The sequence below is a fragment of the Thermobia domestica genome, chromosome 9 (genome assembly GCF_964235325.1).
Source record: "Thermobia domestica chromosome 9, izTheDome1.hap1.1, whole genome shotgun sequence".
Lineage (NCBI taxonomy): Eukaryota > Metazoa > Arthropoda > Insecta > Zygentoma > Lepismatidae > Thermobia > Thermobia domestica.
In genome coordinates, this window is record NC_137462.1 from 3198199 (window position 1) to 3216580 (window position 18382).

General features: G+C 36.4%; 1 protein-coding gene across 3 annotated transcripts in view; it reads right to left on the reverse strand.

The window, feature by feature from the left end:
• Positions 1 to 17980, reverse strand: part of LOC145694337 (peroxisomal acyl-coenzyme A oxidase 3-like) — a 91828-nt gene extending 73848 nt beyond the window's left edge. For 2 of the 3 annotated variants that reach the window (XM_081770454.1, XM_081770453.1), the window contains exon 1: positions 17855 to 17980. In XM_081770454.1, the coding sequence (XP_081626580.1) occupies positions 17855 to 17877 (23 nt within the window). In that variant the 5' untranslated portion in view covers positions 17878 to 17980. Of the gene's footprint in view, positions 1 to 8714; positions 8857 to 17854 lie in introns of those variants that run through there. The other variant, XM_081770456.1, reaches the window with a different exon arrangement.
• Between the last annotated feature and the right edge of the window lie 402 nt (positions 17981 to 18382).

Genomic DNA, 18382 nt, shown 5'->3' on the forward strand with positions numbered 1-18382 from the left:
AGTACAAAAATAACAGATTAGAACAGGAACGTAAAACATCAGGACCTTGACAGGTAAGAGCTATAAGTTAACCTAAATTGCTCATGATTTGTCTACCTTTAATAGTGGGAAAAGTAGGAACATTTAATTGTTGATTCGGTAAATCATTTGTGTTTATTTAGTGCTCCTGGGTCACATACGACCACAGGGTGTTCTTTGTGGTACAAAAATACCATTGTTGAAATGTTTTATTTTTTTCTTTCGAACTCTGCTTCTGAAGTGCAACATATCATGGCATCAATAAGTAAAGGACTCATAGTGGAAACAATATCTGTAATACTGAGACCAGGAAGGAATTCAAGGGGAGCCTGAGGGGAAATTTCCCCCGAAGAAAATTCATTCCCTCCGGAGAAACTCTCAAAATTTCAATCACAAAATGTAGAAATTACTTCACCCAATTATTTGCTTTTCTTTTTGTGCACGCGCAGACGAAATCCGATCTCTCAATATACATATAAATACTCAGAACCATTCTATATAAATATTAAACATGTAACATCTAAGATATTATACCAAGTAGTCAAAAAAGCCTGTGTTTCTTAACGCAATGAGCGAATTTGGTAGAACATGAAATTGTCAACTGTTGATGAAAGGCTTGTGTTTTAGTAGGTGCTAAACTCTCGCCCTATATTATATATTAGTAGGTATCACTAGCACAGATTGAGGTAGGAAAGGAAAAATAGAGAAGATCATTCGATCATTCCAACTCTGATGTCAACAGACTTCAGTTCTTGAAAATTAATAGTTCTTCCATTATTTGAAATAGAGCGACCTACCATTTTCCGCATCGGAAGTAACAAATGTAAGTGTGTTTTACGATTGTTAAAGTAAACACACCTTTCTTTAACCAAATTGAAGTCAGAGCAGCGGTAAAAGTGAAGGGGAACGCGACAGGACACCGTTACCCCACTTCCAATATATATCTATTGCGTCCCCCCATCCCCCCCAAAAATACAATGGTCAAAGACAGGCACGGGGAACGGCGTGACGTGATCCGTCCCCCTGTCTTTTCAGATCCACTTTTACCCCTGAGTCAGAGGGTGAGATTCATAGTGCGTCATTTAGAAGGATCCTCTGGGTTTGAGATTTATATAGATTTTATCAATAGAATAGTATAAAGGTAAGAAAGAAATTTCTGTCGTTTTTTGTAGAAGTCTGTGTTCGTTCAATTAGCCCTCACACCGTGAGTTGAATGCGAATGGAGATAATGCGAAGGTCAGTTGTTTGTGTGGGTTTATATAACATACTACCTGCTTCTGGCAGTTCAGTTACACTGCGAACTTGCGTAAGAACAGTGAACATGGGACCTCCACAGAGCGTCATAAGGGCGTGTATGCTGTACAAGTTCAAACTGGAGTCAAACGCTGCTGCAGCGGGGCGGAAAACATGCCAGGCCTTTGGTGAGGGTGTCGCGACTACGCAGACAGTTCAGTGATGGTTTAACAAATATAAGGACGGTAACGAAACACTCAAAGACAAACCAAGTGCTGGAAGACCAACACATGTACAAAATGAAGATCTTTACGCAGCAATTGAGGCGAACAGTGTCCAGATATGTGAGAAAGTGGAACTACAATTCAATGTGAGTGGAGAAACTATTCGATAGCACCTCCATCAACTTGGGAAGCACTACAAGTTGGGTCGACGGGTCCCACATGATTTGACTCCGGGCTAGAAGGCAACGTGAGGAGACATCTGTGTTTCTTTGCTGTCTCGTCTGAGGAAGGAAGCATTTGTCTACAGGGTGTTGGCATGTGATGAGAAGTGGGTCGTATACGAAGCTCCACGGCACCGTCATCATTTTCTAGCATCCCATGAACAGGTTCCAAAAAAAACCAAAACCAGCACTGCACCAGAAGAAGTTCCTCCTGTGTGTTTGGTGGACTGCTCGCGGTATCGTGCATCGGGAACTGATACCTGCAAAATGCACTTGCTACCTTCTTCGCTTCACGGTCCACCAAGTTGTCGAGTTGAGTTGATTTATAGTTTAACGTCCCTTTCAGCAGCGAGACTATATGAGACGGGACCTACTGATTAACATGGAATCCGAACCACATGAGCTCCTGCCGGGAATCGAACCCGGGTCTCTCACGCCAAAGGCGCGTACGCTAACCTCTTACCCACGAAGGAGCTGGCCCACCAAGTTGTACTGCGATGGAATCCATGGCCTTCCAGAACGTTGGCAGTTCATCGATGCTGATGGAGACTATTTTTGATCTTGCAGCTGCGTCTTAGGTGACATATCGATGATCGAAAATGGGTGAAAAAGCTACAGAACTTACTTGGTTACCTTTATAATATATCAGTAAAAGATTGCTATTGAAGGTGACGATCCTAGTGAAGATTTTGTGAACAAAGTTATTGGTGTGTATGCAGCGAAGAAGCCGAGACGAATATGCTTGATTTAGAACCAGAAGTATGAGAAAGAATGAGAACTTTTCGTTGCAATATTTCCATGTATGTTTTTTAGGACAATTAAAATATTTTGAGTTATTTTAAATATTTTTTAAAATCAAACTTCTACATTAATAACAAACAGTTAACTACTGTAAATACGAAATAATGACAAAAATAAGTGTAAATAGCATTTAAAGTTTAGTTTAAAAATATTTTTTTGCCAGTCTTTATAATTATTTAATGTTTTAGATAAAATTAAACGATTGTTTACATTTTGTAATGGGTCGTATATGACCCCACGGTGTACTTTGTGTCACGATAATGCTATGGTGTCCTTCCAGAGTTAAGCATAGCATGCATCCAGCTGACTAAATTGAAAGAGAGAAAGAGAGAGAGAGAAGGTCAAAGAAAATAGAAAATAGAAACAATCCCCGACTACTAAATAAATTACAAGTGTTTAATTAAATCTATTATTGCACTAAAAGATGGTTATTTACCTTACTAATAAAGAATACTTTAATTAGATGTTTAAAATATGAAGTGCTATTATGAAAATTATATTCAGATGTATTGTACCATGTGCAGGGGTTGGTGTTGGAAAGAGAAGCACCAAAATTCAAAGTACAAGCATGAGCGTGGTGGAGGGGAAACTTAATTTCTTCTCTCCCATAAGTGTGTAGGTCATCGTCTCACGTATTCTCTGTGTTGAAAGGAACGCTAAAATCAAATCTAACCAAACACGCATATTACACAAATCTTCGTTATTTTTTAATTGTATTTTAATGAATATTTTGCATTTCTTCATAGTTTCACATACTTTTTTTATACGTTCAAAGAAATCCTTAAGGTGAATTTCGAAATTCATAACCAGATGAAGTTCTGGATTTGATTGTTCATAATAATTTATGTTCCTGGCAGTGGCGGCTCATGGAATAAAAGGTAGGATGGACCAAGCCTCAAGACAAATACTTTATGGTTACTATTACTACAACTACTAAGATATTATTATTATTATTATTATTATTATTATTATTATTATTATTATTATTATTATTATTATTATTATTATTATTATTATTATTATTATTATTATTATTATTAGGGGAGACCGGGGTATTCACGAACACTTAAGCTTTGATTATAAATAACTCTTTTGTTTTGAAAGATAAAATTAAGATTTCTTGTGTATAGAAAGCTTGGAATTTTTCCTGTTTACTAAAGTGCAGAGAAAAATCAGAAGTAACATTTTTCAACAAATCAGTGAGATGTTTTAAAAATGTACCTATGTTCGGGATTGTCCCAATGTTCTGGGTAATCCCGGACATACTGTTTACTTTAAACTTTTCTTTACAAAGCGAGCGAATGCACTAAAATACATTTAAAATATACCGTAATTTAATATGTAAATCTTTAATAAGAATTATAATTACAGACATGACTAATAAATGTAGCAAATAATAAATATAGCAAACTATTTTACTTAATAAAGCTAATAATGCTTATTGCCAAGACATGATCCATTTCCCAAACCAATTTCATTAACTTATTTACTTTTCAATAAAAAAAAAGATCTATTAATTTTTTTTATAATTTATTTCACACCATGGGGCAATCCCGAACCTCCGGGGTGATGGCAAACATTCTGTCTGGCATTTCCCCATGAGACGCTATTTTATTGTTATAGTTGAAACTAATTGTTGACAGCATACAGGCTAGTAAGATTACAAAGAACTAATTCTCAAATGTAAGGGAATATATAGCCTTATCTGTAACAATGTAGATAAGATAAAAGCCAATATACCTTACCCACATTATTGAATCAACGTTATAGGTGAATTGACAAAAACAACAAAACGTCTTCTTCCTGGCATTCCATTCAACTGACTGCCACCAAATTTATGCTACACTTTTTCATGTCTCTAATAAGTGTTGTCGATGGACTACAATTACGTTAAATTTATGTGAATTTGTCTTCTTGTGTTTCTGTAGTAAAATATTTATATCTAATCTGTTTTATTATTATTATTATTATTATTATTATTATTATTATTATTATTATTAGTAGTAGTAGTAGTAGTAGTAGTAGTAGTAAAACATTGGGCCTACCCTCTTGAAACTATCACCCTTCGCCACTGGTCTCTCCGCTAACGTGCAGCGAAATCGTCTGTTTTCTAACAAGCTTCCTTGGGCGTAAACTCAGCATTACCTCAGTGTTCGCGAATACCCCGGTTTCCCCTATTATTATTATTATTATTATTATTATTATTATTATTATTATTATTATTATTATTATTATTATTATTATTATTATTATTATTATTATTATTATTATTAAGTGAATTGCTTAAAAAGCTCGAAACTGCAGTCAGAAAAACTTATCACACTAACACATTGAGTATAATCATGGGGCAACAACGTAACAAAATATTTTCTGTAATAAATGGTGCTCATCTAATTATCAGTACACTCATATCCAAAATTACTGTCGCATGTCTATATATATGTTGTTGTAGGAATATAATTTGATAACGATTTCACCCGGTATTTCTTATAATGTTAGTATGTGTATAATCAGCAAAGACATGTATATGGTAAATTTCATGTCAAAAGAGCAGTGAATATGAACAATAAAACGAAAATAAAACTCTATTGTCCATTTAACAACATTTTGTTTTACTCATTCTAAATTTCGTATTTATAATTCTTTTCTTGTGAAATTTAACACAAATATAAATTTCCCGATTATACACTTAGTGTCAGTATTAAAAGTACCCAGCAAAATCATTAATAAAATTATATTCTTACAAGAAAACAGTTCTAGATATGCGACAATCATTTTGGACATGAGTGTACATATACTCTGATCTTCTATGCTTAAGGCTGGGTTTCTCGATCACTTTTGTGTTAAATTCCTTCATTGTGGTAGTATAGTCTTTGTGTGTAAACAACATTGTTAGTGCATTAAGTCTGTCTTGGTTCATCGAATTCCTTAGAAAAGTCTTCACTCTTTTTAATGTACTGAAACAACGTTCTGATTCTTCTGTAGCAACAGGCGTTGTCAATACTATGTCCACCAGTTTTGACACATCAGAAAATGTATCTGTTAAGTCATTGTCATTCAGAAATAGTAATAAATCACTGATGTTATTAATTGCGCAAGAATATAATTGCTGCATGCGGTCGATAGTTCCCAATTGAGGTTTTGTTTGTTCAGCATCGAATTGGAACGGGATACAACTGTTAAGTCATTTTCCGGGAAGGAACGTTTAAAAGTGGAAAAGTTCTGAGGATTCATCTATTGAAAACGCGCGTAATACTTTCTAACAACACGCTTACTTCAGTGGTGCCCACCCCCCTTATGTCTATGACGCACCCCCCCCCCAATTGTCTATCCGTAGGTGTTCTTCCATGAAAAAATCTTCTTTTCGATTAATTTTACCCCCCCTCATCAAACATATTTATATAGATTTTAACCCCCCCAAATATTTCAATGACGCAGTTTGCGTCATAGCCCCTCCTTGTGGGCACCCCTGCTTACTTTATTCATTTTTGCACAACCTCACGAAACCACAAAAGACTAAGAAGATGCACGTCTAAACTGAGGGGTGGACACGCGGTTGATTTTGGATCCCTTCAGCAGAAGTAAAACAAGAGGGCAAGGTCAAGGGACGAAACAACTGAAAGTGCGGAATCAACAACCTTTACAGACAAGGCGAATTCGGTCAACAAGCAAGCTTCAAATCTTTTCGTTCGGAAGGGGTCAGGTGCAATCGTGTGAAGGAGTCAGAACTACTGTTTTTGGTTCAGAGGGAAATTATAGCAACAATACTAGCAGGATAACTTAAAGTACATACATTTTTCTATGTTAATACAAAAACAATGGGAGGGCCGGGCCCATCGGGCCACTTATGACGGGCCGCTCTGGTTCCTGGCATTAGAATATATCACAATAAACTGCAAAATGATTGAGACTGTGTTGACGGACGAAGACTAAGATGCTAAAACCAAATTATTATTAAACATAAGATTGGAGCGCCGCGCCGGTAGATACGAGATAAAACTGCAACCTGTTGCATTTTCTGTCTGAATACTTCAGTTGTTGAATTGTCTGCGGACGAACGTCTGCCAAAATCACTCTGGTTTTTTTTGGGTTGCAACGTTAACAGTGTGTGAGAGATCAGTTTCTCAGATTTTTTCGTACTAGTTTATATTTAAAAAAAAATTAAAAGTCCAGGACTATAATTTCATTTTCTTTTTTAAAAAATAGAAGAAATCATGCTCAGGGGAGAATAAAAACGTATAACATAAAACGTGCCAGAACAACCGAGAGACTTACGGGGAAAATGTAAGACCTGGCAACTCTACTGAATTTACTCTATCCCTCTTCATTACTAACTTAGGCCCAGGTTCTGACTGTACAGGGCAGGAGGGCAGGGATCCCTGCCGGGGTCTTCTCTAAATATATATATGTAATGAATATTGAATAACATGGAAAATAAGACAATAGGTCTACATGTCTGCTGTTTTGGAGCATAGGTACTCGTTGTAGGTTATTTCGTTCCCAGAGTTCGGTGGCCCCCAGCATTCAATGTAGTCTTGGGGTTTCGTTATTGGAATGAAACTAATATTATTATAAAGTCTTGTTTGGGGCTCTTTGTTTGGGGCCTAGTAAGAATATATTTCAACAATATAAAGAATGGGGTTCCAACATTATATTGCCTAATGTGTATTGGGACCCCATGAAATGTCGAAATGAGACTGACTTTAATATAAAGTCCTGCTGGAGTCCTCTGTTAGTAATTTGACAAGTTATTGCAACGCCTTAAAGAAACAGAGCAGGTCCCCACCCTGGGGCCCCATAAGAATTAAGAAGATGAAACATAGTATAGTTTGTGAGGCCCGTACATGCTACATGGGAAGGGAAGATGGGGGCCCTCCAAGTGGGGCTTTTGCCGGGACCTTATACCCTCAGTCCGAGATTGCTTAGACCTGCCATGGCTATAGGATAGATCCTAGGAAATCCCTTACGATTTTTCCTAGAGCCAAAATCTCAACGTGTATGGCATCAGAACGCATGTCATTTTCTGTTCTGAACGATCCTATGATTTTTTTTTTTTTTTTTTTTTTTAGAGCACGCTGTATTTTGAAAAGAAATTTCGTAAGATTTCGATTTAAGCGACATCAGGTGAGAGAAAGTTAAAATAAATTTGTTAAAGCGATAAAAAAATATGTATTTATTTTAACTTTACGTCATCTCGTAGAACAGCATCAGAGTATACAGACATGCACATTATTTATCCTTATGCAATTATTTGGGTATACGGTAGGAAAACAACACTATAGCATGTGTTAGAGAATCATTTAAAGCAAGGAAAATTATTATTATTTTTTTAAACTACGAGATCTTGGAAAATTATATGGTTCTTTCTTTTCATTGCACTACAATGCCGTGTTCTACAACTGCTATGCATTGTGGATCAACACCTAGCAATGTGATTCATTATGACAAGAGAAATCTCTGTGTAAGGTACGGAAAGACAGGATTTCCTACAAGATTTTTAATAACATTTTTCGTAAGAAAACTTTTAAGATAATTCCTAGGACTTATTCCTTCGTTTATAGCCCACTAGAGAGAGAGAGAGAGAGAATTGAGATAGTCTGCCATTTTGTGAGTGGATACGTAACTAACTGGAACTGGTACCGTCTGCGCGGACATTCTCGAAATACGCTCGCTCCCTTGCTGACATTGCTTTTGAGCTTTCACCATAGAACAACATCCCAAGACTAATATTCATGAATTTGATTTGTTGATAAGGAACAACACTGAAACACTGGGTGGTTGCCATCTCTAGGAAAATTATTAAGTAAGGTTTTCCTTGTTTTACGTGATTTCGCTCCTAGAACGCGATTTACGTAAGAGAGAGAGAAATAATTGAACAGTAATTTCAGTCACTTGTTCGGTACACTTTAATTTTTTCGTATTACACGATAATTTCTGGGGATGAATTAATCAAGGAACATATGTAGGCCTAATTAAAACTAAAATATGTATACAGGGTGACCCAAAAGTAGGTATACAGTACCGTACTGATCAGCTCATTGCATTTCGTATTGTTATTCATCAGGTAGACTTAGTTTCTTTATTTGTTCTTAATGTGTTTTTACTTACATCTTAAGCTCGGAAGAGTCGAAGCAAATAAACCCATAAACTAGAATGTTATACTTAATCAATGCAGAGGTGTATACCTACTTTTGGGCCACTCTGTATATTCTCATACCTTAGCTGTCTTTATGGTTTCTCCAGAAGTACTTCTACGTTGCTTATTTTGACTTCAATTGGTATGTTGTTACTATATATCATATTGTGAACTACAGCATTACTCAATGCGTAGAAAAAAAATCGACCTTCACTCGACACGTGTTACAAAATTCAGTAAAACAACAACGCGTGACAAGATTTTCACATAAGATTCGTTACTTGCGTTTTCGTTCGTTCTCGTGAGTTTTTTTAATCATGAATATTCATGAACTTTGGACACATAGATAGATGATATCAAACAAGAGAAGGCATAAACAGTAACAGTAATAATAACTCACAAAACATGACGTTCAGCTCCAAGAATGTCAATCCCCCAAAACGCTGTGACGTCAATCTCTCAAATTAACAAAGTATCTCTCTCACATTTAATTTTACACCTCTTCCTTTCACAACGCATGAGATTTTTGGTATATATATATATATATATATATATATATATATATATATATATATATATATATATATATATATATATATATATATATATATATATATATATATATATATATATATATATATATATATATAAGGGCGGATCCAAGGGGCGCTAAGGGCTATGCCCCCCCCCCCTTGACGCTCAGGTTTACACTGGATAAAATGGGCTTCAATTCAGCTTTACACTGGATAAAACGGCAAATTATGGTTTAGCCCCTCCCTTGATCATATCCTGGATCCGCCACTGTATATATATATATATATATATATATGTGTGTGTGTGTGTGTGTATATATATATATATATAAAGGGACTCAAGATTCACATTGCAATGACCAAAACTTTAAATGTAGTGTATTTCAACGTAAAATTGATAATTCATCTTTGTAGTGGGTTATTCAATATATGTTTCCCTAAACTGTAATATATATATATATATATATATATATATATATATATATATATATATATATATATATATAATATTTCTAAGAGACACTTGTAAACCATACATACATGTGTAGGTGGATCCTTCTTCACCTCTCCACATAATTCCCATTGAGATTCAGGGATTTGTCTCACCACTCCACCAATTTGTCCAAACCCTTTGCAAAAATCAGGGCTCTGGTTATTTAGCACTGTCCTCACATTTCGCTCTACTTCTTCATATAACCAGTTGGCAATCGACATAAGCGACCTTAGTCTCTTCTTCTTGACGATAACTCCCACCTCCACTCAGCACGCAAACAAGAAGACATAACATTGAAGAATAACTATGGTGGGAACGGCTGCCCTTTCTCAATGCAACCTCAATTTAGCGCTGTGTTACTTCCATCTTTTTCCGTTGTTAAAGCCTGCATTCCAAGGTGAACGTTTCGAAACGAATGAGGAAGTGAAGCGGAACGTCAGGAGAATGCTAAATAGCCAGAGCCCTTATTTTTTGCAAACGGTTTGGACAAATTGTTGCAAAGGTCAGACAATGGCTCAATCTCAATGAGGATTATTTGGAGAGGTAAGGAAGGACCCACCTACAAAAATGTATGTATAGTTTATAATTGTATCTTTAAAAATATGTTTTTACAGCTTAGGGAAACATATATTGAGCGACCCACGTACACTTTAGGCACGTGCGGTATTACACAAACTTCCTTCTTATTTAAAACAGTCACTCACAGCTAGCAAATGTTCGGTAGGGATGCGCACGAGTCGAGTCGAGTCGAGATTTAAGCCTGTCTCGACTCGTCTCGAAAAAATGTTGTCTCGACTCGTGTCTCGACTCGAAAATATGTTCCTGTCTCGACTCGTGTCTCGACTCGACGGTGTCTGTCTCGACTCGACTCGAATTCGAGTCGAGACGTCTCGAAATTCGAGTCGAGACAAAATATACGAGTTAAAATATACACACACATGAGCCAGAACATTATGACTACCTAACTAATTGTCAGTATGTCTACCTTTGGCACGGATAACAACGGTGAATGCTCTTGGCATGGACGCAATGATCCTTTGTAAGTCGCTGGAGAGAGTTGGCACCACATATGCACACACAGGTCACCTAATTCCTGTAAATTTCGGGGAGGAAGGCGATGCGCTCTGACGTCACGTTCAATCATATCCCAATATGTTCGATTGGGTTCAAATCCGGCGAGTTGGGGGGCCAACACATTACTTGAAACTCGCTCCTGTGTTAATCGAACCACTCCATCATACTCCTGGCCTTGTGACATGGTGCATTATCTAGTCGAAAAATGCCACTACCGTTGGGAAACATGGTCGTCATGAAGGAGTGTACGTAGTCTGCAAGCAATGTGCGATACGCCTCGGCCGTCATGGTGCTTTACTCGAGCTCCACTAGACACATGGATGCATAAGCGTAACCTTGGCCCATATAGTCGGGGGGCAAAACATTCGTGCACACACACACACACACACACACACACACACACATATATATATATATATATATATATATATATATATATATATATATATATATATATATATATATATATATATATATATATATATATATATAAGAGCGGATCCAAGGGGCACTAAGGGGCTATGGCCCCCCTTGACGCTCAGGTTTACACTGGATAAAATGGGCTTCAATTCTGCTTTACACTGGATAAAACGGCAAATTATGGTTTAGCCCCTCTCTTGGTCATATCCTGGATTCGCCACTGTATATATATATATATATATAATTCTCAACATTTGTCGACCCACTGCTGGATGAAGGTCTCTCCAATTCTTTTTCACATGTATCTACATTCGGCAGTTCGTTTCCATGTTACTCCACACTGCTTCCTAATTTTGTCACACCGTATTGTATTACAACGTCTTCTAGTTCGTTTTCGTTCCCTTAGGATCCAGTCAAGGATTGCTTTTGTCCATCTATCGTCAGTTCTTCTTGCAATATGACCAGCTCCCTGACACTTGAGTCCTTTTATTTTCGCGATGATATCGGTCAGTCTTGTCATCTTCCTGATCCATGTAAAAAAAAAAAAAATTCTATCTCCCCGGGTTATTGCAAGCATACATATCTCCATGCTTTTTTGAGTTGTGTATGCTCTCTCCCTATGGAAGTTTAAGAAAGAGCATTATACATTAACAACTGATCACAGAAAGTTGCGAATTCAACCAGGCGTAGATTTTAATTCCACTTTAGATTGGAAGCAGCAACATATTTCAAATTATTGCCTTTGGTATAAAAATCGATTATAAAGTTTGAATTTACGGTGGCAGATTCGACTACATCCAACACATGGATACTTTTGTTTACTATGTTTATGTGGAGTGAAAAGTCATACCGGATAACGAGTGAGCAAAGGTAAGTAAAGCCACGCAGCTGGTTTGCTATACACAGAGCATTATGCGCGATCATTCTATCTATTCTATCGTCGTTATTTATTTAAAGTAAGATATCATAAACCTCTATTTGATATCTAAGTGGAGTCAGAGCATCAACTCGGCTCTCCCATCTTGTGGTGCTGAATGGTTTTAAAGTGAGGCTGCTAATATGTTCCTTTAGTAGCTATGTCCCAACGTTGAACTGACGCAGAAAAAAAATCAATTTTTTTTAACTATACAAAAAAAAAAAAAAAAAAAGAAAAGAAAAGAAACGGTGGACTGGGATGTTGTGACCGCATCATTAACGACAAAGTTTAGTAAAGGAACATAGAAGGCCTGGGAATTTACTTTTGCTTTTCATATTGGAACTATTGTCACATCTTTGTCCCTTGATGTCTTCGATAGAAGTTAATTTCTTTTAGCTGTTTAATTATTACCTCTGTCAGTAAAAGACCAGTGATGTCTTTTACTGGTACAAAACCAAGAAAGTGTTGGCAAATTTTTACAAGCCATGCTCCATTACTGTATGTAATTTGTACAAAACGAACGATCCTTTGCTCTGTACCAGAAATATCTGGTGTTCAGTCTAGCATTATAGTATAATATGTTGCAGCTCTCAACAAAAACAGTATTTTACTTTCAATTTACTTACTAAGAATTGGAATAAATTTTTTTTTGAAATCTTTTCCTTACTAATGGTGGTATTTATTTTGTCCTCCGATGGTTCCTTTAATGTGTTCGGTCATGACGCTGTCAAACTTGTATTGTTTAAATATAAAAACCAATATATATATATATATATATTGTTGATAAGATATGATAATGAACAATTTGTAAATTGATTAAAAACTCGCTGCTAGAACCTAAATGTCTCTAGGTGCTGTAGACTAGAACGGCCTGTCTCAAGTGGGAGTGTACCTTTTGCGTACTTGGAGTGGAGCGTTAGAATATTGCTGAATAGAAAAAAATATAAAAGACACTTGACAATCTTATCCGCCCTAGTTGAAGATCTTATCTAACCCGCTGCAAGGGAAATCTTGAACGAGATACCTGTGGCTAGTAGGTTGATAATTGGAAATGAGGGAGAATGCTCTGAATTTCCTGAGTGAGTATTTTCCTGAATTGAGTGAAGTAAGTTTAATTACATTCTCAGAGAACACAATTTTATTTTTCCATGTGGGACTATTACGAAGCCTTATATTCTAATAGTATTCTTTTCTTTTTCAAATTTTGCCGCTCATTAGACGTGCCGCCCTGGGCGGTAGCACGGCTCGACCTCCCCTCGCGCCGGCCCTGAGAAAGCTACAGGAATTGCGTTTGAACTGCCACTAAAAGTGGTCCAAAAATTAACCTATTAAAGCGCCACAATTCGAGCGTACTTTAATTTCTTCTTGCAAGGGCTCGATATGTTAGTCAGCCGCCCTGGAACCAATTGAGATAACATTTCGCAAGAAAAGAAGTCCTTCACAAGTTATTCTTTAATTGCACAAAAATCAACAGTTCCTAAATTGTATTTTCTTCTTTCTAATAATAAGGAATATTTTGATTTGATTTTTTTCAGTTTAACATCCTGTTCAGCAGCGAAGTTATATGAGACGTGGACTTAATGATCAAAGTGGAGTCCGAGCCACGTCAGCTCCCCTCGGGAATCGGGCCCGGGTCTCCCACGTCAAAGGCGTGTACGCTAACCCCTTAGCCACGAAGGAGCTCAGTAAGGAATATTAATTTTGCAGTGTAATATAGGAGTTTAGGGGTGTACATATACAGTTTTGTATATACAATTAAATTTAGTAAATTCAGCATAATTCTAGGTTTTAGGATTATTTTGTATAACTGAAATGTGGAGTGACTCGAAGTATTGCTAAGTTTTGATATATTCCAAGAAAATGAAACTCTACTTAATGGCAACGAACATTTTTCGGGAAACTGCAAAAGTATTTCTTTAAATGTCGTAGCATATGCTTGTAGTATTCACTGTCATCCTAAGAGTAATAACACATATAATAGCATGCGTGGAATTAAAAACATAAGTTGTTCATTAATTTTCAGTTTCAATATAAGTTTTGCAAAACAAGCCTCATTATTCATTACTATAATTATTTGATTAATATTATCCTTTCTGTTTATTTGTTTTGCAAATTTGTTATTAAATAGGCCCCTAATCTGATCACACAATTTTCCAGACAAATATTCATGAGCAAGAAATCAAATCTCTTCTCACACCTTCGTTGTTTAAGAGTACAAAGGGCTAGTATGTACTTGCGTTGCTCTTGTCAATTTACTTAATAAAATATGAAACAAGATATACGGTATTTTAACTGAAAAAGACAGTATCCTAATAGTTATACAACCTTTCGTCAAACAAAATGTTACAAACAACCAGGAAAACTGACATTGGTATCAAATATTCAGATCATGTCTTGCCCCCCCCACTTTTAACGTCCAACCGCCGCCACTGCCTATGGGTTTGTAATGTGTTCTTGTTGCAGTAAATCACGAATGCATTTGTGCGACAAGGCTCTATTGCGAGCCGCACCTCTTTACGATCAAGGTGTTTTGTTCCTTTCGCCAAACATTTCTAACACTGAGGTTCTACTATAACTTTTCATGTGATTCTGCGAAACAGGAATATGTAGACTTGGCAACGTTACACACTGATAAGTTATTCTGCGAAACAGGAAGTAACCAACTATGCGCAGGAAGATCGATCGTGTCAATTTTTTGTTATGGGCGAAAAACTTGAGCGATTTTCGATAGGGAGAATACATGTAACACAGCCATACAAAAAAAAAAAAAAAAAAAAAAAACCTGTACAGCGGACCCGAACATATGAATTCGATGTAATTTGTCACATCGAAAATCGCTCAAGTTTTCCGCCTATAACAAAAAATTGACACAATCGATCTTCTTGGGGTTACTTCCTGTTTCGCAGAATCCTGTTTCGCATTGGATTCTGTGCAACAAAATACATCGAATTCACACCTTGGGGTTCGGTGTACAGAACTTTTATTTGTGTGTGTGTGTGTGTGTGGTTGTGTTTTTAAAGCAAAATTTTATTAAAATTGTTTGTTGACTAAATCCAAACCCAAATTGGACTTGATGCCTCATAGCTCGAGAACGAAAAACCTTGATACGCTTACATAGCAGATCAAGGTCTACCGCCACACCAAGCTTGATCCACACTCGAGTTACTTGGCTGAACTCGTACGATGAAACCCCAAATTTAATGGCCTATAATTCGGATATCAAACAGCTGTACACCACATTTCACATGAGTATTAAATTTGCCAAGGTCTGTCACTACGGCCGAGTTTGTTTAAGATCGGATCAGTTTCATTCATTATGTAGAGATTTTTTCGTAAATTTTCAATAAGTCCTAACATAAATTTGAGGTCTTATAACTCTGAAACGAAAACCCTATTTAGCATATTTCACATGTTTCTAAACGAAACCAAGAACTGCCACTATTCCAACAATTATCTAGATCGTATGAGTTTGGCAGTGACGGATCTAGCCCGGGGCCGGGGGCCTAGGCCCCTCCAGTTTTGTGAGTGAGAAAAGTAATTGAAGCTATGATTTATATATTTTTAAAAGTTTATAATGAGCATTGTGTTTTATTCCTTATTAGCTGAATATGCCCATTCTTCGCATGGGGACTATATTTGGAAGTCAACGCCTGTGGGAGTATCTCCTACGGATTATCGCACTGTACTTGTCCGTTCCCATTTCTTAAATGACGTCAAGTCATGCTGCAAAGATTTATTTAGGAAATATGAACCAAATTACAATAGGTGTTAGCGGAAAATTTCGAAGAAACGTCATCCTAAGATTAAAACACTCTTTATGGATTTTTACAATGACCAGTGGCGTACGCAGGATTTTCTTTCGGGGCGGAGGGCTATGCACAACAAGGGAAGCAGGGAGCAATTGCCCCCATGAGTTTGAGAAATAAAAATATTCAAATCGATTGTCTACTAATATACTATGAAAAAACGTGAAACTCGTATGTTGGTGGGGGATCTCACCCTCCCAGGCAAATCTGATATGACGTTCCTGCAAACACAAGTTGAATATTTGTAATTTCATTTCAACTTAACTGATTTAATTTTAGAAAAAAAAATGTAGACATTCAATTTTATCTGACATTTTTACTTGAAAGAAAATGTCGAGACAAGTTGAAGCAGAAATATAGTGATTTGAGTTTTAATAGTAAGAATTGGAGACTGGTGAATTTTATGTGATATTTTGATACACACTAAAATTTAGCGGTTAATCGAATTTTCTATTCTCTTCATAGAAGGAAAAGAAAGCATCCTGTTGGCCTACCTAATTTCCCAGGCTACTCATTCCGCCTCTTGATTTTTTTTTTTTAAATTGAAACGTTTACCTTTCTTTATAACTAAATGATGTAAATATTCCTTTGCTATAATAACTAAAGTCCCGTCATGTTGATATCCCTGCAAGTTGGTGTGGAACACCAGTTTCGCTTATCAGCTTCTCTTAGTTTTGGTGTTACTGACGACGGCCGACTTGAATCACAACAGTCGAAAGTACGATAGGAGAAACGAAAGAAAGTAACAACTAAGAAAAAGAAACAGACGAATAGAATGGACGAAAGAAGAAAAAAAGAACGTACTTCTTACACGGAATGAAATTTGACAAAAACGTATATTTCTATTATTTCTGAACAATGAGCATAAGAAAATGGAAAGTCAATGAAATTCTTAGAAATGGTAAAAAGGATTATTATTATAAGTGGGATGTGAAAAACTAAGAAATTTATTTTAGGAGGGGAAGCTGAGCGCGATATCCCCCCATAAATACGTCACTCATAACAACAAATGATTTATATCATATTATAGGATTTTTTGTTGGAATATTTATTTATGAAATGTAAGGAAAAATCCTTTGTGCAGTGACTAAGAAAATTGTCCTAAAGAAACGCCTGAAGAATAAACTACTCCTTGCTGGTCCTGTCAGAAGAAATGGCATGTGTCATATTATATGGTTAATAATGAAATACTTACTTATCAAATATAAACAAAATAGCTTCCGTTGTATTTGAGAAAATTGTCTAAAAGAAACTCATCCCATGACTTAACTAACCTTTGTGGACTTCTTCAGGACGAATGAGTTAGACCCTATGATTTACGATATACTAATGAAATCGTCTGAATCATTTTGAAGAAATAGTCCCAAAAAACTTACCCCCAAAGCAACTATTTCTTGTAGACTTTTTCATGGCAAATAAATTACTCTATGTCATATTGTCAGATTATTAGTGAAACATTTTTTATGAAATATGAACAAAATTGGGGCCACGGTGGCTCAGTGGTAAAGCTTTCATCTCCGGTGCATGGGGTTCTCGGTTCGATCTTAGCTCGCGCCAAGTGAACTTTGTGGTAGACTGTGTGCGTGGGTTTTCATGGGGTTCATTTCTCATCAGCACCGTCTCCTTTAGCCTAGCGGGCATAATCGTGGAACGTAAATCTTAAATATTTCATCTCATTTCATGAACAAAATTATTTGAGTCGTCTTTAAGACCATTAAAAAAAAATACAAACTAAAGTACCCGTTGTGGACTTTTTTTTAAAGGACAAATGAGTTATGGCATGTTATCAGGTTATTAGTGAATCATGAATTTACGAAATATGAACAAAATCACTTGAGGTGTTTTCAAGAAATCGCCGGGAAAAACACCCCCCTTCTGGACTTTTTCCAGAGAAAGACGTTAAAAGTTTTAAAACATTGTAATAAATTCATTACACTTGTTGTAACCTAAAATAAGAAAAGCAATCGATGGCTACTTACATTGCCTTCATCCCACTCTGCATGTTATCACTAATGTTTGTGTTGATATGATAACCCTATTCTTTCAGCGCGTGATCCAACTGCAAAATGACTCGACAGACTGTGCATTTTCAGTTGCGTCATGATGACAGTAAAAGATACTCTACTGCTTTTTTTCCTCACAGAAGTTCACATGCGGAAATTGGGGGTCACGATTGTAAAGTAAAATTGGAAGAGAAGGTTATGTATGTGCGGTGGAAACGATTCACTGAAGAATTTCATTTGTAAAGATTGCTTGCATGCAACGAAACCACATCGTACTAATGAAACTTTTTTCTTTCTTTCTTTTAAAGATTTTTGCATATGTATAAGAAGAGATAGAACATCTTCATTTATGAAATGTATTCAAATGAAAAAATACGTTTAGCTTCCTTTTTACTCAGTGTGCTATTGAAGATTCGTCACGTGTAGAGGAATGGTTATTACGTGTGACTTTGATCTCAATGGTCCTAGGTTCAATGTGTTGGGAGGGTACTCGGCGATCATCCA